Genomic DNA, 24,489 nt, shown 5'->3' with positions numbered 1-24,489 from the left:
TACCTGTATGGTGATCAGGTCAAATCTTCTATCTACATGTATGGTGATCTGGTCAAGTCCAGAGTGTGTAATGCATTAAGAAAAAAAAAATACGCTAATGATAATCTAACTCTGCTCTGAGTTTACTTGCCACCTGACTCGATATATGAGAGGTTGCTGACATATGAACAATATTAAGGTCACACCAGAGGAAACATTAATGCAAGAACACAACGTGTAGACTTTCTTTCGCAAGCAAAATAAATTGATATCTGGTTCGTTTCCCGCCAATTTCAGACATTCAATCAATGAACAACGTCGACAACAGCTTTGGTAATTTAGACGTGGGTGCTTATTGAAATATGCAGCGGGCAATCAATGTCTGCCCATGTATTGCAACGATCGACATTATTACCGAGGAACGAGTTATTGAGCGATGTGTAATCGCAAAGATGAACTCTTCTTCGATGAAGGCACTAACAGTGTATTTCTAAAGAGTATGACAAACGCCAAGATGGATGTCGAAGTTAGCTTTGGATTCCATGGCTGTGTCTATGATGAAGCATTAAGAGAATAACGATTTTTAATGTGATTTAGTTCTCTTCTTAGTGTCTTTTAAATAAATAAAGAACGCAAAATTTGACAATTCTGAGGAATGATGATACATGAAATTTTATGAGATTATTTTTGTATTTTTGACAAATCACTTATCAGAGTATGTGCATGAAGGGAAAACTTCGGTCCTAAAAAGAATTTGGTTTAATCAAGTTATTCAAACTGATGTTTAGGAGATCATCTTGATCAAATAAAACATCAAATGAATCCTTCATATATCGACGCCTGCAGTATGAAAATAATGTAAAAATTGAATTAAAAACACGGACATAAATAATTTTCACTATATATGCATCAGGATGATTTCTTTGAAAATATAAAGAATATCAAATTTTACTCGCGCGAGCTAGGAAAATAAATTATTAAACTGGATTGGGAGCTCTGATTGTAAGTATTTGATTCTATTATTTATTTACGGAATGGGAAATTCAAAGTAATAAAATCTCAAACCGTGCTTTCGCAAATTAGTTGTATCCCATTAGAGTCCGAAATCGAGAATGAGAACTGCAAAAAAATCCGAATTCTTCGATGACCCTAATGTAAAATAAGATCCCAAAATTGCCAACGAACACGCAAAGTGAGATTATACTTCACTATGTATTTAGATCGTATTTCCCAATTTGTTAATCTGGGGAACTTTTGTTTTACTTTTTAAAAGATGTTATAAAGGCTTCTGGTTTCTATATAATGAGAACACGACAGTATAATAATTAAGATCAGCTTAAACCTAAAGATATACTGAAAAACTACTTCCAAAAAGACTCAGGAATTTTCTAAGCATCTCTAAGATCTAATGCCTTTCTCACATTAGTAATTATATTATGAACTTAATAAAGATAAGATATTTTCTATTGTTTCAGTTCCATAAAATAGAAAATCTTTTTGGGAGGTTAGAAATTCCTATTAGCTTTTCATGAAGTAGCATATGTATGCTTACGTTTAACTCCACTTCCTTTTAAGAATGATTTGGACATCGAATTTTGCATGCCTACGAAGTGGCCTGTTTAAGACACCCAACCTTCATTTTCAAAATAAAGGAATTCATTTTTAATTACTAGCATTCTGTATCAAAACATTCACTGTGCGACGGGAGATGGAATTACTTAGATCCAAATGTTGCACATTGGGTTCTATTATCATCGCTCCTATAGGAACTTAATCGTACGTTCATCAGACGGAGATCGCACTCGAAACGGACGTGTTGACAAGTCCGTTATCAATGCTGGACTCTGCAGGGACTAGATGCTGTGAGCTGAATCGGCAAGTGTATTCTGTGAAGTGACACCGTCAATCTCGTGCTATTCATGTGACCGGTTATTACACGTAATGTTCACCAACTATCACTTCAAGCAGATTGGTCCAGAATTGTTTACACTTCTAAGTCTCACTTGATTTTGAATGTATGCAAAGTACCATATTCTCACAAATTTTAGTCAAAGTCTGTCAATTTGTTTGGAAGTGTCACGGGGTCTTGAAGGTAGTTATTGAAAATTCCTAACTTGTATGGTATTTTGCTTTTTGCCGTCTAATCATTTTGTGTTTTACGCAGTATCAAATGCAAAGATTACCAGATTAATTAATGTCTATTCCATATTTAATAAATCTATTGTGTGGGTGAGATAACGTCTTTTTTCATTTTTGTTTGTGCGTTTTTTCTGGTATTGGGTAAAGCGTCGATTATTGATTTTTTTTTCATTTTGACCAAAAAACAAACAAACAAACAAACAATAAAACAAAAAAAACAACAAAAAACCAGCAATAATGAAAAAAAAAAACGAATTAAGAAAGAAAAAGGTATAAGCTTGAAATGATTCAGGTAAGCATATAAAACGGTTAAAGATATTTTGAATCGTAAGGTTGGTTTGTATGCTTACATAGCCTGGTCTTATCGAACCCAGAGAGTACAATATGGGATTACATTTGTTGTTTAACAACTTTTTGGGGTTCACTAATTGCCATTAATAAACTGTTGTGCATTGTTAACACTTCACCATGTTTCTCAAGAAAGTAATACACTTTTAAACTTTTTGTAAAAATGTTTTTTAGTCATCAGGCTTCATGTATTGTTGTTTCAATAAAATACCAAGAGAGTTTCTTAGTGACATTGAAAATCAACAAATTGTTAGATGTGACAAGGAAATGAAAAAGATGAAGATAACGAAAAGCGATCGATCTTCAAAAAATAAAAACAAAACAAATATGTGAACAGGGCATAAAACACAGACCCCCAGAAATTCCTGAGGTGGGATCAGGTGTCTAGAAGGAGTAGGCATTCCTTCTTGACCGGTCACTCCAAAAGCCCTATGCATTGATAGGTAAACACATATTCCGTAGTCAAATTTATAATAAAAACAAAAACATCACAATTTATATGAAATGCTTGTATGCCAGTCAAAATACGACCCAATGATTCATGTAGGTTTGCTAACAAGGCCATCATAAAGACCATAGAATTTACAAAACGATGAATTTAAACGAGGTTGTTAAAATCCCTGTAACATCAACTTATCTGTCAGTAGCCTGATAAAAACTGATCGTACTCGGAGCATGCTCTTGAGTGTAGAATAAACACCATATGCAGGTTATAGCGGAATAAGGAAAGTTGACGATGGAAGAGCTGGTCATCTCTTTGTCATACAATTGAGTTGTTAGTTTGCCCTTATCGTCTATAGTCAGTAAAAAATCTAAATATGAAACAAATGTGGCAGACTCTGAGTTGTCTTTTATTTCGAATTCACTGGGATATATCGAGCTGACATAGAAATGAAAGTAACTATTTTAAATTCACAAAGCATCTCGATATATCTGAATGTCGACTTCAAAGTCACAGCAAATGTTTTTTTTTTTTTAATTATTTTTTTTTTTTCATGTAAAACTTTTTGAATAAATTCTGCTTCATAGGAATAAAAAAAAAACAGGTCGGCTAATAAAAGAACACAATTAGTGCCCATTAGAATTCCAACGGTGTGTTGCCAGACCTTGTCTCCAAAGACCACATACTGTGAAATCACTATTTTTTAAGGGTGTAAATTTCCGTAGTTTTCGAGGTACGAAGAGACCAACGAATTCATGTCTACCACGATATGTAAAAAAAAAAAACTACTCAAATATTCCCCAAGAACGAAATCAAATCCCCCCAAAACAATATTTTTTCCTTCAAACCTCGAAAATTAGACGCCATGAAAATACGTATGTGATTTCACGGTAAATGTTTCTAATGAGGAACTCCAGCATCCCTTTTAAATTCCAATTTCGCGGTACTTGTGTGTAGAGCAGTGTTTTTTAACAAACTTTTTTTGGATGGCCAATCACAAGATTTGATTGAAGAAGCAGTTGTCTAAGATATCAAAAAGCCTAGTTTTAATTTACCGCGAGGAATGGTTGTATAAAATGTAGTTCTAAAAGTCGTACATTTTCATGTTACTAACTTTTGTAAAAAAAAAAATAATGTACTTTTAAATTTTATTAAAGTTCTTTGCAGTTTATGAGAATCCCCATTTGATTTACAACACTACATGGTGTAGCACAGTACATGTACGTCTGAAGTTTCTCCTTAACAGCAGTTAATGCAAGATAGCGGCTTGGTATAGAATTTGCTGGGCCTGACAATGTATCTTTTAATTGTGTGTAAGGATTTTTATGAAGTTTAGGAATCCAGTTTAGGTAGGGTAGATCGAAATTACCTTCGTTAATTGGAATGTTAAAAGTATTAAAGACTGAAATGTGATTTTGAAGAATTTCATCCTCGGAAACTAAACTGTGAGTTTAAGTTGGATTTCCAGATGTAGAATTAAAACCAAGTTCTTTTAAAATACAGTTATAATAATGAACTTTGCAAACAAAGAAAGGTAGAACCAAAATCATAGTTTCTTCGTTGAAGTTTGAACCTAAATCTTGCAATTCATGGGAATTTTATCAGATGTGAGTTGACAGTTTATTCTTTGTATTTTTGAATAAACACTATATACATGTTGATTTAATTTACAGTTCGCAAACCATCATTATTCTTGGAGGCATTAGGGAAGATAACCTTAAAAGATACCTTAAACTTTGGCAATATAGTACATCTATTTGTTATTTATATGTTCCAACGTGACGTAAGCGTGGGATATTACCATTGCACATGGGAATATTTCCATGCCAGATATGGTACGCACTTAAATGACCTTATTTAGACAGTATTTACGGATATAGGTGACGTTAGCAAACTCACTTGGGTTTTCCACAATGGTTCTCTCAATCATAGCATAACAATCAAATTAAAAAAAAAGTAATGGATTTGTGATTTTATTTTGAAAACTCTTGAAATTTCAAGCAAGGATGAACGGATTTCTTTCATAACCAGGGCATTCGCTTTGTGGTTTATTGGCAAAAAAGTATTGTGTTGATGAAAACTCTTATCAGCTTTAGGAAATTGCTTTTAAAAGGCATTCTAATGCTTCACAAACCTCTTTTGCCTTGACACTATTACCATTCCTTGATTTAAAAGGATTCCTGATAGTACAGTGCCCGCTCTTTCGCCTAAATCTAGCAAAGACCGTGCTTGGATATACATACTTGTATTGCATCACTCAATAGAATTTATTTCAATATTTTTTTTTACTTTATAAAAACATTTTTGCATTAATTGTTTCCTTCTGAACATATGTTTCGTATAAAATTTTTATACACATTTTTTCCCTTTAAATCTCTCTTTTTCCAAGGTAGATTTGCAAATCTAGAGGATTTTTTTTAATTGTGTCGTAATCTAGTTATAATATTTTATATTTTATTTTGGACATATCTTTATCATGAATGATTCTTACCTCACATTCAAGGCAACCACTTGCACTTTGTTGTTCGGTACGAAACCTTTTATCCGACTTCCCTATAAATATTGTGGATTCAAATTTTGAAGATTGATGTATCATTTCAGTAAAATGGTTTCGTGATTTGGACAGAACTTCATAATTAAATTAAAATCGCTTTTGAATAGAGGTTTTTAACGAAAACGATGACAATCATACAAGTTGCATCATCAAATTCGGGAAGAAAATAATGCTTGGTTTTTTGGAATGATATAAATCCTGTGAGTTCGATAAATTTCAAAATTCTTTATGCGGCATTAGTCTCGTGATTGTAATGTTTAATTTGGAGAGTGTTTTCTTTCAATTACATAGATACCCAGGGGACCACACTTCTCTTTACCAGCAGATTAGGTTAAAATAGTACATTATTTGCAATGGCAAATTGTGTAAATTTCAATTAGTAAATCAATTGTTATGGCGTCGTTTTTGCACTTGTTTCCAATTACATGTAATTCCCTTAAGAGTCCTTTATTTGTCTTATAGAGACAAGATAACTAGGATTTTGCTGAGTAAGCCCTTATTTAAAGAATCTACACTACGTAAAACAAAGTAATAAGAATTCCTAACGTATGGGGTAAATGGGAGGGTCAGTGTCCAATAAAGAAAATGATCGCATTCAGCCACCCGCCCAATATATTAAAACTTACACGAGTCCAAAAAAAGGACAATGCAATTTAAAATTTCTGCAATCTAACCTTCTATCACCGTAAACAATCAAAACTAACTTCAGTTCATCAGTTTTTCATTAAAAGCAACTCTATTGAGGATTCTGATTTTTAATGTATTTTTATGATATAATTCTTCCTTGTTCGTTGCGTTTTTCTGCACGACATAGATTTTTTTAACGATAATATGGCTATAATGATAATAAAACTTTAAAAAATATGCCAATAAGACCTGAGTTTCTTTTGTCGTAATGATCCATTGTGGGTGGAAAACATATTTGCAGAGCTTCCAAGACGTAAAGGGGCATCTTTTAGCACAGCATGTGGAACGATTATACGTTCCCAAGTGAATAAAAATTGTGGTTTTGAATTATACAAAATGACAAAAATACATTAGGCCAGTTTATATAAATATCATATCAGATATAATAGATCCCAAAATCGGGTTTATTTCGATGAAACCATAATACTTACGTAAATGTTTCGGAAAAAACCCTGATAGTTTCATTTCTGATTGTTGTGCATATTATTGGCAAAAGGGTAAGTGTTCCAACTGGAAATTCCAAGACATCATGGTGTTATGTGATGCAAGTTTTCGAGTGGTATGATTATGATTTCTTGTATTTTTTGAATAATCGAAATAATTTTATGAGAAATACGATCCAACCAGAATTTTTTCCTATTTTTGGGATAAATTACGAGGGCCGTTCGAAAATAACGCTGACTTGTTGCACAGAAAAAAAGGACAACTCAAGCAAAAAGACACACATAAAATAAAAGAATTTTTTCTTAATATATGGTCATCAAAATTTCATGTCAAAATATTCTAAGTTGATATCAATTTTGGGTGATTTCAATTTTTTGTGATTTAAAAGGACATATCATGAAGTCAAGGTGCATTAAAATCTTTGACGCCATGGACATTACAAAAAAAGTGGGCTTTCATTTTGTCAACATTTTCCCTTAGTGTTTGATGCTGAACAATTTGGGTTACCTTATCCACTCAGCTTTAACATCTATATACCATTTCTAGTCCAGTTTAATACCTATAAAACTAACATAATATGTTCTAGTTTGTTTAAACCTCAAAACTGCAGATATTTCAGAAATTCTGTGTAACGTCGGTCGCTTTCAATCACGTTCTTCGCAGTCCAGGCCCCAGGATCATGAAATAGACTTAAGTCAAATTTTCTATTGCCTTTAAAATGTTTAATAATTATTGAATAAATCTCTAAATTTGCAGATAACAACAATTTTGTAAAGCAATATTCAAAATTAGTTAAGTTTGGTCTTTTTAACTTCTACAACATTTTAGCACAACATGAAAATTTTGACTTAAGCTTAAGATGTTTCATGATCCTGGGGCCTGATCAAGTTTTCGTCGATGATTTTTTCCTTCCCCTCCTAGATTTGGTTTTTACTGACGTCTAACCGTCTAAAATTCTCTTTTGCTTTTTGTAGACAGATGTCAGGAATATTGCAGGTTTACTACATGTTTCATTAAGCGTACTTTTGGTCTTTGTTGACATTATCCCGAAAAATCTAAATACTTAATAATAAAACAATAAAAAGAATCTTTAGAGAAAGACGTATCAAGCACTTACATGTATACATGGATCTACAAGATATGATTGCAAAATTCAAAATAATAATTTGTAAACGTTTGAATATAGATGCATTCCTTTAATGCATTTATTTTTTAAATTTTGTGTAAGGTAACCAGGATTGTCTCTGAGACCTGGGGGCCGGGGAATGAACCCCAGATCCCCGCCTACTTCTTTAATGTCCCCTCCTATTTCAAATCTTAGGGACAACCCAGGGTAACATTATGAGCCTAAACAAAAGTTCATTTACCTCGGCGACACTTCCGAAAGTACAGTATTTATGTTCAATTGTTCTATGTACCAAGACATAATGTAGAAAGAATCGAAAAGAGGTAATTGCGGCGCCAGACAAAAGGAACTTTCCTTACAGACACTATCATTTATATACTTAAAAGTAATTGATTTAGCCATGGACGAAGGAGAGAGATTGCTGCTTTTCTTATATCATATGTATATCTTGAACGAGATGAATGTTTCAGGCAATACTAACAAAAAGCGAAAAAAGTCCAAAATTACAGCCTTTGGCGGCCCCCAAAAATCAACTTGACGGCCAACGAAAGATAATGGCACTGGGCACGTAATAGAAGACAAGTTGCGTGTTGCCAAGAATTTTAGCACAGCCAAAAAAGCAATTAAGGACCAGGAATGACTTCCGGTTTCATGAGGTGGAATATTTAATACTGCTAAGACACCTCCGTAAAAGTAATGTACACTCTCATCGGAAAATTATGATACCACCCAGCTACCCTAAGAAAAAATAAAGTCTTATGTTAATTAATTACGTAAAGAATGTCTCTTCAAAAAAAAATATACAGTAGAATTAATTGTAATAACATTTAATTAGGATACCTTATTAGAATAATTTAAATAACAGTTAATACAGCATTAACACAGATTAAATATTTACTTGGAACTTTGGTGCAGACACATAGATTGCTAAAACTTGCATTTATTTCTATGACTTCATCCTTGAAAGCAAGTGTCAAATTAATACCATTGTACGCGATGAACCGATTGGGGAGCATGCGAAATTAAATCATAGCATTAAAAAATTCCACCGACGAAGGTTGGTACCAGAATTGTGCATCTTAACAACTTTCTGTCGGCCTGGAATTGGTCGATATCCTTAAAGGGTCAATACTATGTCCTGCAACAAATTTTTACCTAATTTTGACTAGAAAACTCTACTTACGAGGCTCGTATGGATATCAAATCATGCATCAATGTTTTCACGTATTTGCCACTAAACTTTTATTGGTGTGCCTTGGCCTTCTTGACAGTATACAGTTAAAGTGTATCATTGATGTAGTCAACAAGATCCCAGTTCCCCAAGAGCAAGTCTATTTCCCGAGGCTCAGCCGAGTGAAATGGGCTTGCTCGAGGGGAACCGGAATCTTGCTGACTCCCTCAATGATATACTTTAACTGTTTTATCATACCGATACCAAAATTGGACTATTTTCAAAACCCATAACTGCAAGTCTATTTTATACGCAGTGCAATTATAAGGTGCGCAATGGAAATATTGATTTCTCAGAATGTAGATAAAATAAATAAATTAATTCAATAAAAGGTCTTTGCATTTGATTCAATGAATTATATTATATACTGTGAATTGGAAGTGATTTTGCCTTAGTAATGACATTTTTACATGTACTCCGTCCACAGTTTTGACGGGATGATACGTACGGTTTTGGTTTGCACTCATAGTAAATAAGCCTTTCACTGAACGGATTTCAGTTAGAAACTCGGTGTAACAAATCCATTCTTTGTCGATTTTTATAGCTAGGAGACAGGTAACGTTTTTTTTTCATTGCCAGGAGTGTTATGTGAAGATCGAATCCAACACTATAAAGAATAAAGGAACTCAAACCAATGCTGCCTCTGATGGGCCATGCAAATAAATGTAATAAAATTATCGGTAAAAATAAATGCATAAAAGGATTCAAATTCGTTGAGAGAGCATTCAGATTAGATGAACTAAAAGTAAACGGCTATATTAATACTTTTTTTCAAAAATCTTTCTTTGGGCAAAATTAGACCATATTTCAATCAAATGAGCACGAATTTCGAGAGAAAAAAAATCTCAATTGTATATCTAAAGAACCATGACTATCATCAAAATATGGAAAAGATATGTTGAACATCGATGCGTTTTTAATTTCCTTAAGCTCCTGAACGTATTAATGTTTCGCTGGTAAGTTTTTTTTTACACATTAAAACAAAGGAAACTCAGACAAAAAATAGATTTTATACCTGCCATGTTTGATATGTTTAGTTTAAGAACATAGACTCTTTAGAGGCTCTTGTGATTTTTGTACGCTCTCATTTAAATGTTCTCTCAAAAAATATCTTCTTTGCCTTGGCTTGGGCAAGTAAGAATTTATGGCAATTCTTGGTAGCTTGCAATGCAGACAACATACACTCTTTTGTTTGATAATTTTCTCTTTTTTTCGAAAACAACAATAAACAACAAATAAGAGGTTAAAATTTTTGCTCAAAGCATCAGTGCATCAATATTTTGCATAGATGTTTTCAAGATTATGATTCAAAGGAAAAACCATTTTCGTGTCTTATCTCATTGTCCTTTTTTAATGCATCATATGTTGTATTTTAGAAGATACACACATAATCTAACGACATTAAAGATTTTTGTACGCTTTCAATTCAATTTTTATTCTACAATTATCTTCATTGCTGTAAGATAAAGAAAAAAACAGAGAAATTTAGATATTTAGTACTTGTTCGCATTTCAGTCCCCTTGACTGTTTATATGTTTGTTCTTTTTTCGTAAGATGAAGAGACTCAATTTGTACTTTTCATATACTTAAAATTTACTGTGTGGTTTGCCTAACTATTTTTTCTGTGTATATTTATTAGTTGCATAGTTACAGATAAGTAGAATGTGCTTTGACACTGCTTTGCTGAAAAGCTATTTCATTACCTGACTTGGCCATCCCCTCGAAACAAAGTTACAAGGATAACTAACCTTGCTGGTCCGTGCGAATTATCTATATTTTATCTTATGAGTACAGTAGATGGTAATAAAAAGTGGCTAAAGGAGGGAACTCGGTGGTTCATGTAATGAAACATTGGTAGTACAAAGAGGCAGTGTGTCAGTGTCGAAGCCAGTGGTAGGCTTTAGTAATTAGTTTATACATAATTAAAGGATTAAAAAGTGTTGATGATATTGCGATCAATATATCAATATTTGAAAAAGCAATGTGTCCCTGTAGTGAAATATCAGGGGAATGCTCTGTTCAAATTTGCAGTGTCCTTATTAATTCAACATTTTGTAATTTAAACCCTACGAAGTCGAAGAATTGTTGCCTCTTTTATATCAAACATTAATGGAGACTGAGTGAAGAAAGTGTTCTGGTAATTTGCAGTAGACGAGTTTCTTCATTTGCTTGTACATAATGCATCGGGTTTAACACCAGCTGTACACGTAGTCGTCTGAGGGTACCTTGAATAAGTTTTCTACATGTACTTCCTTTCACTATTGATCAAATACTACATTTTAGAACAGCTTTAATGTACAGAACTGAATAATGGTTTATTATGAAGAATTTCTAAGTATGCCAGCATTGGAATATAAAAAACGAGTATATACAGTACTAGAAAATTGTCACCATTCACGTTTGTTACAACGCGAAATGTAATAACAACGCAAAATGTAATAAACCGGGATTATTGCATTTTGTGTTATTACCTTTTGCGTCGATATCAACGCAGAATGTATTAATGCAAAATGTAAAAACAGACTTTTTAGGATTATTACATTTTGCGTCGAGATCAACGCAAAATGTAATAACGCAAAATGTGATAAACGATTTTTGGATTATTACATTCTGCGTTGTTACATTTTGCGTCGAAATTAAGCAAAATGCAACAAAATAAAATGTAATAACACACTTTTTGGTCAGTCAAGTTGAGAATAATTTTTAATTCAGTAGTTAATGAAGAAATTAAACGGTAAGAAAATAAAACAAAAGGAAGAATAAACATATGCTTTTTCTTACATTAGATCTGATTTCATCATATATTGATTTCATTAGCCATTTAAAAATCAGTTGATATTCAAATCATAGGTATCACAAATTAGAAACGGGCGTGCGCACGTGTGTGAGTGGGTGGGTGGGGTGTGTTTATTTCGTTGATCAGTTTATCAGTTTGCTTTTGCATTTTGATAGGCACATGCATGAAATTTAGAAATCTTTTTATTTTTAATGGCAGGTGTAAATATAGCGGGAAGAGGGTTTCTTGACAATTAAGATTTCATATTGTTTTACAAATCACGTGCATTGCAGAACGGCAAAAATAAAATTCCCTCTCTTTCAGTCTCTCTCTTCAATAATAAAATGGATAGTTTCTGCATGAGCATTAAAATACAATGATCAACATACAAAGTTACCCCCCCCCCCCCCGCTTCTCCTCGCCAGACACACACACATGCACTTCTAATTTGCTAACCAATGTACACATGCACGTTGTACATGCATACCAAAAGCTTTTAATGGACCCATGGTCAATCTTTGGTAATGTGGAATGTCAGTGATGGATATATAATACAGACCGATTTATAAATAGACATGTCAATCAAATTTAAGTTAATATTTTATATGTATTCAATAAAAATGTTAGAAACAAAGTTTAAAAAAAATATACAATAAGATTCAGTAATGTCCGTAAAAGCCGTAACGTTTGTTTCATAGTCATAGGTCTGTCTGTCTATTTAGTAAAGCGAGTTTCCCCATTCTTATGTGTTTAAATCAATTTTGTGCTGTTTTATTACATTTTATTTTATTACATTTTGCGTTGAGGACAACGCAAAAATTAAGTAACGCAAAATGTAACAACCAAAAAGTACATTATTACGTTTTACATTAATCCCAACACAAAATTAAATGTAATAACGCAAAATGTAATAATCCAAAAATCGTGTCATTACATTTTACGTTATTACATTCTGTGTTGATCTCGACGCAAAATGTAATAACGCAAAATGTAATAATCTCAGTTTATTACATTTTGCGTTGTTATTACATTTCACGTTGTAACACATGTTCCCCTTACCAAGTGTCACTTGTAACATTTTTTTTTTCAAAATTTTATGCTCACTGTTTCGGATGACGAAACTGATTGCTAAGTTTATGTAGAAAGACCTCAGTCAGTATAACTTTTTGCAAATATGAATTTGATTTTTATATCACTTAAATGTGAAGATAACGAACAGTGATCATTCTCAAAAGTCCATTTTAACAATACATATTGTGAGCACAGACAACACGGACTCCTGAAAACAGAGGTGGTGGGATCAGGTGCCACGGAGTAGTAAGCATCTCCTGCTGACCGGGCACATCCGCCATGTGCTCCTTGTCATGATCTGGTAAACGGAAGAATCTGTAGACAATTCAGAGTGAAAATGATGACCTAACAATCTGTATGAAAGACGTTAGTCAACATTCGATCCAACGACAGATCGTATTTACAAATAAGGTCACTGTATCGATCACGGAATTTGCGAAATGTTGACTTTAAACGACATTATTGATATCCTTTATCATCAACTTATTTGTCAATAGTCTACCTTGTTTTAGAAAAGTTCATAAGTAGAACATGCTCTTGCGTATCGAATTAACCAGAAGACACAAAATCCATATTCAGCTGACAATGGTTCATTGCCACATAAACAAGAGAAGTTGACTATAGAAAAGTTGTAATTATCACATTTATCATAAAGTTCAGTTGTCAGTTCATCTTTCTCTAGCAAAACATCCAAACATGAAACAGATGTGTTAGAGTCTTTTGTGACCTTTATTTCGAGTTCAATGGAACTAAATAATAATTTTAAAGCCTATTCTCTGAAGACTAAACTATAAAGCTTATAATCAATAATAAATTTTGGTGTTTGAAAGTATTTTGAACTTTTAAATGTAATAACAGTGATGAGTTTTTAAGCCGTATCACTCGATTTTAAAAACCTGGAAAAATTGAAGATTGTGTCATACAAAAAGTACAAATTCTCTGGAAGGTAGTAAATATAAATTTTACTTTGTGACGAATAATGTCATATTGAAACATCTGGATTTACTATTCGGGGGGGGGGGGGGGTATTTTACACTTTTGCAAATATGATACTTGAACAAAAATTATTAAACATACTGAATTTCCAAAATCTGCTTCTTAAAAGTCTGAATATTTACAGAAATGAACAAATCAAAGAAGGGCTAAGGTAGAGACACATTGGGAGTAAAGTTTTTACATCGAGATATATTTTTAAAAATCCTGAAAAATCTTATTCCGGTCACAATTAATTATGTTAATCTGCAAGAATCGACCTTTAATGTTGTTTCAAGTTCAACTCTATGTCCATGGGGCTAAGATGTGGTCACAATAGGGGTTCAAAGTTTTACAGAGGATTTTACACAGGAAATCGCATTTGTAACTCCATAACAGCAGGACCACATTGAAATGCAAGCATCACTATGTTGTATTCATTTAAATCTGTTCAGAACATGAGCCATGGAGCTAGGATTGGACCATTTGAACCACAATATCAGAAATATTTTGAATATTTAAAAGAAAAACATGGATAATCTGCAGTTTTAACTTCCGACTTAAATTAAGATTTCCAGAATCAAGTACTTTTTTCACATAGCTAAAAAATGATCAATGTTTTTTTTTTTTTAAATTCTTGTGAGAGTTGTGGTACATTTCTGTTTTTCTGGAAACACTTGTCATTCATCAAATACATGTACTCCCTACTTTGAGATTATGGATTTTGAACTTAAGGATATGTACTTTCATTAACTTTTGTTGAAGTTTTTTTTTGTATAAAATTTGAATAATTGTTTATTGTCAATTAGTCCAATATGCGTCAGAAAGCTCAATTTCCAAATTATAAATCATTGACCAATATTTTCGTGTTCCATTTTATTTTTTTTTTAGTTGTTCCAATGCATTGACTCGCAGATGAAATTGGATGTTTTACCTGATGAACGATACTTAATATTTGATTAAAATAAATATCATACATGTATTTGATATTGTTTCAAAGAATAGGTACACAGCAGGTTGGAAATTTTAAATTACCCTACCCCAACTCATTTTAATCTGGTACAGACCGTTCCCAGCCCTCATGGAAAATTTAAACTGGGTTGATAATTTTAAAAAAAAAGGCAAAAAGTCATTGAACATGCTTAAAAGAGTGTGTTCCCTCAAGTGCTTTGGATTAGAATAACAGTCCGAAAATTTTCCAGCATACATGTATGTAACTTCTTTTTTTCAAAATACATGTTGTTACCGTTTTGATTGTTGTGAAATTATTTTGAAACTCTTTTATGGCAAACAGGCCTAAAAACATTCTTTACCTCCATTAACACGTAATTCTGTTTTTAAATAGGTCATGACAGGAATTGATTGTCATCACAGGAATCAATTCTTTTCTGAAACTATAAACTTATGCAGATTCGTTTTATAGCATTTAAGTAAGAATGTATGTTATTCTCTTTCCAGGCTATTTTCCAACAAAAATGGATTGCAATTACATCATGTATTTCACCCCAAGCGACGAGAAAGAGGGCTTACCACAAACGCAGGCAATATTGTGTGAGATTTTTTATCTTCATCCTTCGATGCCATGGTTTGACCATAATTTATACCAAATTTTTTCGACATCAGAAACTTTTTTGCTACAAATGATAAAGTAAACCAGATGATTCAAGAAACTACCCCCCTTTTGAAAAAATTCTCGCACGCGAAAAAAGGGTATGCATTTTGCAAAATACTTAATTCAACTGTTTCTTACCTGCACCGGGGTTCTTTAAAATGGAAAGTGCATGTCATGTACAAGATATTTCTTAATAGTGCAACCTATTGGCCAAACATATATGTAGCCTACTTTCTTGCACAAGCTTCAATGCTGTATGTATATATAAGAATCCTTTTTCCTGCCCTTCAGACACTCACTCAAGTATATAAATGCTTTATTTTTGGTTTCCCGTATTATCAGGAAATGGTCCCACCGTCTTCGGTGAGTTATGTACTTGCTGAATTGCTGAAGTTCCTCGGTGATGCAGACCACAATGAGTGCAATTAAATGTGTACTTTTGAGGAAAAAAATCAATTTAAAACAAGGAAGACTTGCGGACTATTACGCAACAAATTACAGAATAAAATGGGTTTTGTAATTAAAGAAATTGTTTGAACTATCTGAAGCTAAACTTTTAATGGTTTGTCATAACAAAACAAGATATTACCAATAATTCATATTGTCGCGGTGACGCAAACTGGAAAGTTTTTTTTACAACAGATTATTTCACAGGCAGGAAGAGAATGAATGATTTCAATCTTTCTCGGTGCATTTTTATAATTAGGGGCCTTGCTCGACTTTTCCATAACCTTTCTTGTAAGGTTACCTTAAAAAAATGGAGAGTTTTATCAATTCTGTATACCTCCTCAAAATCATGTGCAGGAATATCCATAGAATAAAATGATTTACGGAGATCCCTAACCCCATTATAATTCTGGAGTTCAGTATCAGAATGTTCTTAAAAATACTTAGATAGTTTATTCGTAAATTTATCTGGCATCAAATGCAGAGCATTTTCTTAAAGGACATCAAAAGTTAAGCTTCAATATACTACTGAAATGACTTTATAAGAATTTCTATTAAAAAAGAAATTTCTAAACTTTTTTACTTTAATTTCAATAGCAATTTTTTAGAGCACATGTATTAGCTCACATTCGCTAAAAGCATAGATGAGCTTTTTTATTGAAGGTTGTATGTCGTCTCGCCGTCTATTAACTACGGAAGCGTATTTGCCACGTATTTTTTTTTAATTGGTAAAGTTGAAGGAAAAGTTGAAATTACCAACTTTAAAGTTGGAAAAGACAAGATTAAAGTCGGAATTACCAACTTTAAAGTTTGATAAGCCAAGATTAAAGTTGGAATTATCAACTTTAAAGAGGGAAAAGCAAACTTTAAAGTTGGAAAAGCCAAGATTAAAGTTGGAACTTTAAAGAGGAAAAGCAAACTTTAAAGTTGGAAAAGCCAAGATTAAAGTTGGAATTACCAACTAAAGTTAAAAAAGCAAAGATTAAAGTTGGAATTACGAACTTTTAAGTTGGAAAAGCCAAGGTTAAAGTTGAAAAAGCCAACTTTAAAGTTGAAATTACCAACTTTAAAAAATATTACGTGGCACTAATACGCTTTCGTATTTAACGTCCTTTTGTTCACCATAATCGATGCAAAATATCCTCGACAGAGGGAATTCAGATTTTGTTAAACCTCTCCAAAAAGAGGGGATACTAGTAATAAGAAATATATATATGGACCATGGTCGATAATTTTATAATCCTTTGATTTTTTTTCAATAAATTTATTGTATGTTAGGAATATGTATTTCAATTTGCTTCTGCTAAAAAGCCAGCTATACCCACAATTTTCGTAGTTGAACGAAAGCATATTCATATACTAGTATTTAAAGTTGGTTTGTATCAATGCATCTAGAACTTGAATGCATAAAACAAAAATTGAAAGTCAAAGTTTACATATTGCTGTATAAGTGAATATTCCTTTCATTTTTTTTTCTCTCAAGAGAAAAAAGGGCTCTAATTTGTTAAATGATATGAAAGTATCCACAAGTGATGTAAATTAAGTTTGCTGTAATCAGTACATTCGAACAAAAATGATAATTAAAATAAATTCAAAATATTTTTCAAGGAAAAGTATTCTACAAATATATGTAAATAAAATACCCCCCCCCCCCCCAAAAAAAAAATCAAAATAATCAAAAGCTTAATTTGGCTAATTTATGTGAAGACATCTCTTATTAAATGCAAGTAGACATGATGAAAGCCCAACCTTTGAAGTAATCTATGGCAACAATATTATGAATTTTAAAAATTCACTCCTTTGTAAGTATGGTTAGCCTTGAGGGCCATGTGCCTCTTTTACAGTGACGATGCGGAGATCCACTTGGTTTCCTCTGGCGAGCCTCCTCATCCTGTTGATTGGAGCCATTATTTGTTTTGTTGGTCAGTGTAAATCTGGAAGGAAGAACTTGACGTTTGTCTGCGGCATTCTATTTGTTCTTGCAGGTAATATTAAAATTTTATAATCAGCAAATAAAACAAGCAAATTGAAAGAATTGTGGTCCCCTGCTTTCGGTGTCTTAGTGGTTGGGATGCAATTATTTATGGCATATTGAAACTGTCTTATTTATGTTTCCTGATTTGTCTATGCATCATACAAAAAGGACATAAATTATTGAATAAATAACAGTTATGGCAAAGATTAAAGCTTCTCAAAACTGCATCAAACTTCAAGATCAAGGTCATGAGGTCAAATATCATGATACAATCCGAAAAAAAAAATTCACAAGTAATGCAATGTGAAAAAAAAAAATGAAAGCCCTGTCTCTTCTGGAGCAAATTTAAAATTGTTGATAAGTACATGTAGGTAAAACTTCTAGGCCAAGGTAATGAAATGATATAGTATTTTTTTTCTAAAAGGTGTTATCATAGGTAAAGTGCATAAAAAGTATGAAAGTCCTATCTGCTCTGATTTAAAAGTTATTACCAATATTTAAAAAAAATGAAAAAGACTTAAGGTTAAACTTTAAGGTCAAAGTCATTAAGTCAAATCCAGACAACATTTCGAATAGTCTTGAAACAGGTAATGCACAAGTCAAATATATATGCCCTATCTTCTTTCATTCAAAAGTTAGCAGCCATATTAATTAGTCGGCCACAACTTTTGAACGGATCATGCTAGGGCTTTCCTACTTCACATGTACGTTCCTTGTCATTAGACCTTCACTTCGGTAGAAATATTTTTGACCTTGGAGTTTGACCCTTTTTTTTTAAATTTTAACCTTGGCCATAACTTTTGAACCTTTCATGTCTCACAGATGTATTTCTTGTAACAAGACCTTCCCTTGGGTACCAACATTTTTGATCTCCTGACGTTGACCTTTGAGTTTGACCTACTTTTGAAAATCTCTAACTTTGCCCTGAACTTTTGAATGAAAATTGCTAGGACTTTCATATTTTACTGGTATCTTTCTTATGACAAGACCTTACATTACATATAAACAATTTTGACCCCCCTTGACCTTGGAGTTAGACCAACTTTTGGAAAACTTAAACCTTGAGCATAACTTTCAACAGTTGGAGCCAGGGCTTTCATATTTCAAATGCCACATGTGCATTTCTTGTGACATGGCCTTACCTTGTGTACTAACAATTTTGACCTACCTTGGATTTTAACCTACTTTTGAAAAACTTTAAGTTTGGCCATAACCTCTGATTTGTTGGTTCTAGGGCTCTCATATTTCACAGGCATATTCCTAGTGGCAAGACCTTTCTTTGGGTACCAATATTTTTCATCTCATGACCTTGACCTTGGAGATTGACTTGCATTTGACACTTTAACCATACATATACAGGGACATCAGTGTTTTTCTAACACATCTTTATTTTTTTAGGTTTGTGTACACTAGTTGGCATCATTCTATACATAGGCAGCATTACCGAGGAAGTTGGCAGTAAAGGGAAACCCAGCGGCGACGAAAAAGTCAAATTCAAATATAATTATGGAGCCTCCTTTATCATGACAGTCTGTTCCTTTGTTCTTACAGAGTTATCTGGAGTTTTTTCAGTATATCTGTATATCACTCGTTACAAACAGAAACACAGAAAAAAACTCCAACAAATGTTAAAAGAAGAACAAAACGATCACAGCAATAGATGGAGATACCGTAAGCCTACGAATCACAGTCGCGAGAGGTCTGTCTCCAGGGAGCGCTGTTCAAGAGACCATTCCATGAGTCGATCTGATAGTTATTATACATATACCCCTATATCTGACAATGCTTCCAATGAACTCTCGAACTATACATTCCCGAGAGAAGTGTCTAGAAATACCATATCAACTACTGTCGATACGCATGCGCCGCGCGAATACCGCGATCACGTGGTACGAGAAAACAATACTCGAGAACATATGACGGTTCCACTTCCGCCTGAAACAATTATAAGACGAACAACTCCCGTGTGATTTCGTTTAGGTCAGTTAGACGTTATTGTCAACCATTCGGTGCTTTACTGACAATCAAACGGCTGACAGAAGGCACAAAATCCTAGTTTCCCTTGCCATTTTTCACTCGGAGTTACATAATACAGATATGATAAAGTGATTTTTAAAAAAGGCTGATTTTTCATCTGAACGTGTGAAAAAAAAATTCCCGAAATTTATTTTATTACCTAAGATGTCTTGTAGATTACTCATTGGTGTAAATATTTTGATATGAATATTGAACTTAACAAGGGAGATGTATTGTCAGTGGGTTTGGTTAGGTTTTTCTACATATTTTTGTATTATTGGTCATGCAGTATTTGAAAGTTTAACTGAATGATAAGCTGATTCTTTTGTCCAGTTCGAGTGATTCAAAGTTGTATATTGAATGGTCTATGTATTTTAAATCATACAAATCTGAATTCATTAATCACACTTTTAAACAATTCATGTTTTCATCATGTTATGAAATTCTTGAGACCATCAATGTACACCCTCACAACGTCAGGGGTCTTGAGTCAACACGTTGCCGTTGGACCAACGGCAATTTGTTGACTCGGGACCCCTGACGTTGTGAGGATGCTCAATGTATAATAGGCAACTTTGCGTGAAAAGGGAGATAACTTGTGTATTACAATAACTTGCGTATTACAAAAACAGCAAGCGTTTAACGCGTGTGTAATTATTGAATACTGTATGTTGTGTCATGTATTAAAATTCTCACTGTATATCAGAATGAGATGCCTCGCTGAATAGATATATTTTTCAAGTATCGTAGAAGCTAAAGAGTACGCACAGTTATGCTGCAATAAGTAAAAAAAAAACGTATTTAGAGTAAGGTAAAGCGTGGGTTGATAATATTGAGTTCCTTGCGAGGGAAGTCCTTGCTCATTTAAAGTTACTTGTGTACTCTATATTTATTCAAAAATTCCCTGCGAATTTTTGCAACTTGTGTAAAAACAAATATTACGAAGAGCGATACGAGGAACTAACGAAGACCATTGTGTTGTTTCCACGCATTTCTGTGGCTGTTGTGAAAGATGCATTCAGTTTAAGCTTTATTTATGAAACATTATGCATATGTTAAATGTTATTAGTTAAATATATGTAATTTTTGTAAAAATTTCTACAGTTTGTATGTATACAAGATCTTGAAAATCATGTGTCATAGCATATTTCTTCATTATGTACAAGTTCCTTTGTTTAATTTGTTATTTAATTATGGTCTCATTTGAATTGAAAATATTTATCAACAACCTGTTTTCTTTTCTCTTTTTATTCAGCATATTTTAATAAAATTTACTGGGATACACGTTTAAAATCGCAAAGGAAGATGATTATGATAAAGTTTTTTTTGAATTTCATCGTAATTTCAACGAGAGAAGCAACAAAGTTAAGTCTTATAGGGTACTATATCTGCCTTTTATTAGCAGACCCGTTGGAAAGAAGTTTCTTGCTATCAATTCGATTTTGAGATATATAGACGGTGTCTTATCAATTAATAATACCCATTTTCATTCATACTTTAATTCCACTGAATTCGAAATATGACACCACAGTGTCTGACACACCTGTTTCTGTTTGGATCTCTTACTAGAGAAAGATATTGATGGCAAACTAACAACTAAACTTCATTATTTCAACTTTTCTGTTGTCAACTTCCATTATTAATGTAGCAATATATCATTTTTTTTACATACTTAGAATAAAAATACAGTTTTTTTGCATATGCGATATGCCTGACGTCACAAGAGCCATATCAGATTTCTGGGCTGATAGGGATTCTTTAAACCCCCTCCCCCCCCCCCCTTTCAAGGAAGTTTGGGCGGATATATAGGAATCACCTTGTCCGTCTGTCTGTGCAATCTTGTCCGGGCTATAACTTTGTTATGGAGAAACACTGGAAGCTCATACTTGGTACAGGAATCATCAGTATGGTGTTTTTTGACTTTCACCGAAGATCATTCCGGCAGGTTCAAGGTCACTGGCAGAAAAACTATAAAATTCTTGCTTGGGCCATAAGTTTGTAATGAAGAACCATTGGAAGCTCATACATGGTACAGAGATTGCTTTTGACCCGAGGGCAAGTCATGACCGTAACCAAAGGTCATTCCGGCAAGTTCAAGGTCACTAGCAGAAAAAGTTTAAAATTCTTTTATGGGATGTAACTTTGTAATGGGGAATTAATGGAAGGTCATACTTGGCACAGATTGCTATTGACCCGAAGGTAAGTCGTGACAACCCAAGATCATTCCGGCATGTTCAAGTTCACCGGCAGAAAAGGTATAAAATTCTTGTCTGGGCTATAACTTTAAAATGGAGAATCACTGGAAGCTTAATTATACTTGATACAGAGATTGCTGATGATCCCTAGGGTCTGTCCTAAGACTCTCGGTAACTAGACTTCAAACATATTCATAAAAAGAATAGAATGAACTTTACAGTAGTGGGACATCGTTCCACAGTGTAGTAAATATTCATTTAGTACAATAGAGTAAGAAGTCACTAAAAGGGAAAAATCTTTAAAAATACGTGGAAATAGCAAATTTTGCAGGTAAATTCTTTCAAAACGGTTGAGATTTTAACATGCATGTATTTTTTACTTTCTTATTTTCTACTTTTCTCTGCTCTCTCTTACTCATACTAGTATTTACCATTAATTGATTATCTTTCCTTGGAAACCAAACTTTATTTACCATTTTATTATACTAATGTCCCTTTTAAAGAATCATTTTCTGATAATTGGAAGACATTTTATTCCCCTTGACCTAATTATCCTTTTTGCCAAGTTTGGTAAAGATTGGATTTCTGAATCTGGAGGGAAAAAAATATAATTAAGTTTACAAATTTCCAAGATACACGACATACAGATGCTGGAAACTTGAGTCTATGACATTTAATACAAGGGATAAAAACAGGTTCCATTAAAAAAAATATATCATTTAATAAATGTACACATAATTAACAAAATTGCAATAAATATTCTTTGTTATAACAAAAATTAAGCTTTTCCAATTAAACTCTTTCAAATATACAAATAAGAAATTAATGCAATTAATGTTAACAATTATTTCCTTAATTTTCAAAATGATTATCCATGAAAAAAAACCCATATTGGTGCTCAGGTGTCTTCCCACTTAGCCAACATTTTGAAAAAATACAGGTAAAACACAGGTTAATGTGTGTTGGCTAAGTGGGAATGGGGTGCAGACTGAGAACAAAAGAAATGAATTACAGGTAGGCTATAGTCTGTTTTAAGCTACATGTATAAGCCGAATAAAATAATTTATTTAATTTGTAGCATGTACTTATAAGAACACCATGATGAATGTAATATTTTTTTTGATGAATTGAGTTTCAGTGCAAGTACAAAAATATCTTTTCTTAACAATATAATAATAATTGATATATTAATTACAGTGTGATTTAATTATTTTTAATAATTAACAGTTTTATTCTTCTTTATTGCTGTGCTGTATCACAATTTGTTTTTTTTTTTTTTTTTAATTTTCTTTGTCACATTTGTAACATCTTTGGCGGGAAACGTTTTTAAATATATTTATTATAAAATAAATATTCAAAAATCGATCATTGAATATATTTAAATTATTAATCATTTTATCCTTCTTCTTTTTAAATAAATTATAGCTCAACTTGAATCAAGCCTAAAATTTTAAAGTTTGAATGTAAAACACATAATATGCTGCAACATAGAATTAAATATTCAAACTGTATATGAAATTTAAAAAAAAAATGTACAAACATTAATTCTTCAGTAAATTTATAGTTTTTTTTTTTTTTACATTTTCCATGGCAGAGTAAAAATAAAACAAAATGACAGGAATCCCCCCCCCCCGAAAAAAATTTCATTTTTATGATATAAAATAATACATAGGCCCTATTAGAATCATATATAGTTAAAAAAGACAGGTTTGTGAATATCAAGCATGAAATTTTCTAAGTTGATTTTTTAAATCAGATATAAATGAATCAGTTTGTATCAAAAGATTCTGTTACTGTGATCATTATCACAGTCGAATATTACATACTCAGATAAATATTTTTAATCTCAACTGATGAATATATTTTAGAATATTCAAAATTGTTTCTACAATGTAATATACACTTTTCTTTGGTATCATTTAAAATACTTTATTTCTTAATTAATTTTCAATATTTTCTTTTATCAATATTCAATTTTTAATTTTAAAAAAATGCAGATTTATATTTATTTTTTACTACATTTATATAAATTAATTCTTTTTTCTAGAATTTCATTTTTTTTTTTGATTTAAATTTTATTTTTATGTTTTGACTGAAGTTTTCATTTGAATTTATTTTTACACTATTTTTTTCAAAGGTAGTAATTCTCAGGTAAAGCATATATACCTGAAAACAGACTATAGCCTGTTGATCACTCAGGTGTAAAAATCAAAATGTTGGCTATGTGGGAATAGGATTTTTCAAAATGTTGGCTAAGTGGGAATAAACCGGTGCTCAGTGATATGAATTATTTCCCGCTAATGCATGGCATGCGAGGATCTAGATGGGCTTCGGTTTTTAAGGTCCCAGTCGAAAGACCACTGACTTTAAATGCCAAAGGAATAGTCCCCATCTACATGTATGTTAAGATATCTTGGTTTGGCATGACACCAGAAAGATTGGAGAATCGAACGCCGAGCTCCCATGGCGTACGAA

General features: G+C 32.6%; 1 protein-coding gene across 1 annotated transcript in view; it reads left to right on the top strand.

Annotated features, from left to right (window-relative positions):
* The window catches only part of LOC133184682 (voltage-dependent calcium channel gamma-5 subunit-like), a 38,674-nt gene extending 17,664 nt beyond the window's left edge, over nt 1-21,010 (top strand). The window contains exons 2-4 of the mRNA XM_061319759.1: nt 15,228-15,320; nt 17,673-17,813; nt 19,202-21,010. Of these exons, the coding sequence (XP_061175743.1) occupies nt 15,228-15,320; nt 17,673-17,813; nt 19,202-19,773 (806 nt within the window). The 3' untranslated portion in view covers nt 19,774-21,010. The remainder of the gene's footprint in view (nt 1-15,227; nt 15,321-17,672; nt 17,814-19,201) is intronic.
* Nucleotides 21,011-24,489: the final 3,479 nt, after the last annotated feature.

Source organism: Saccostrea echinata, unplaced genomic scaffold (assembly GCF_033153115.1).
Source record: "Saccostrea echinata isolate AGI-Se365-2 ecotype Australia unplaced genomic scaffold, CSIRO_AGI_Sech_v1 ptg000010l, whole genome shotgun sequence".
Lineage (NCBI taxonomy): Eukaryota > Metazoa > Mollusca > Bivalvia > Ostreida > Ostreidae > Saccostrea > Saccostrea echinata.
Note: the sequence above shows the minus strand (reverse complement) of the source record. Positions and strands in the feature narration are given on the sequence as shown.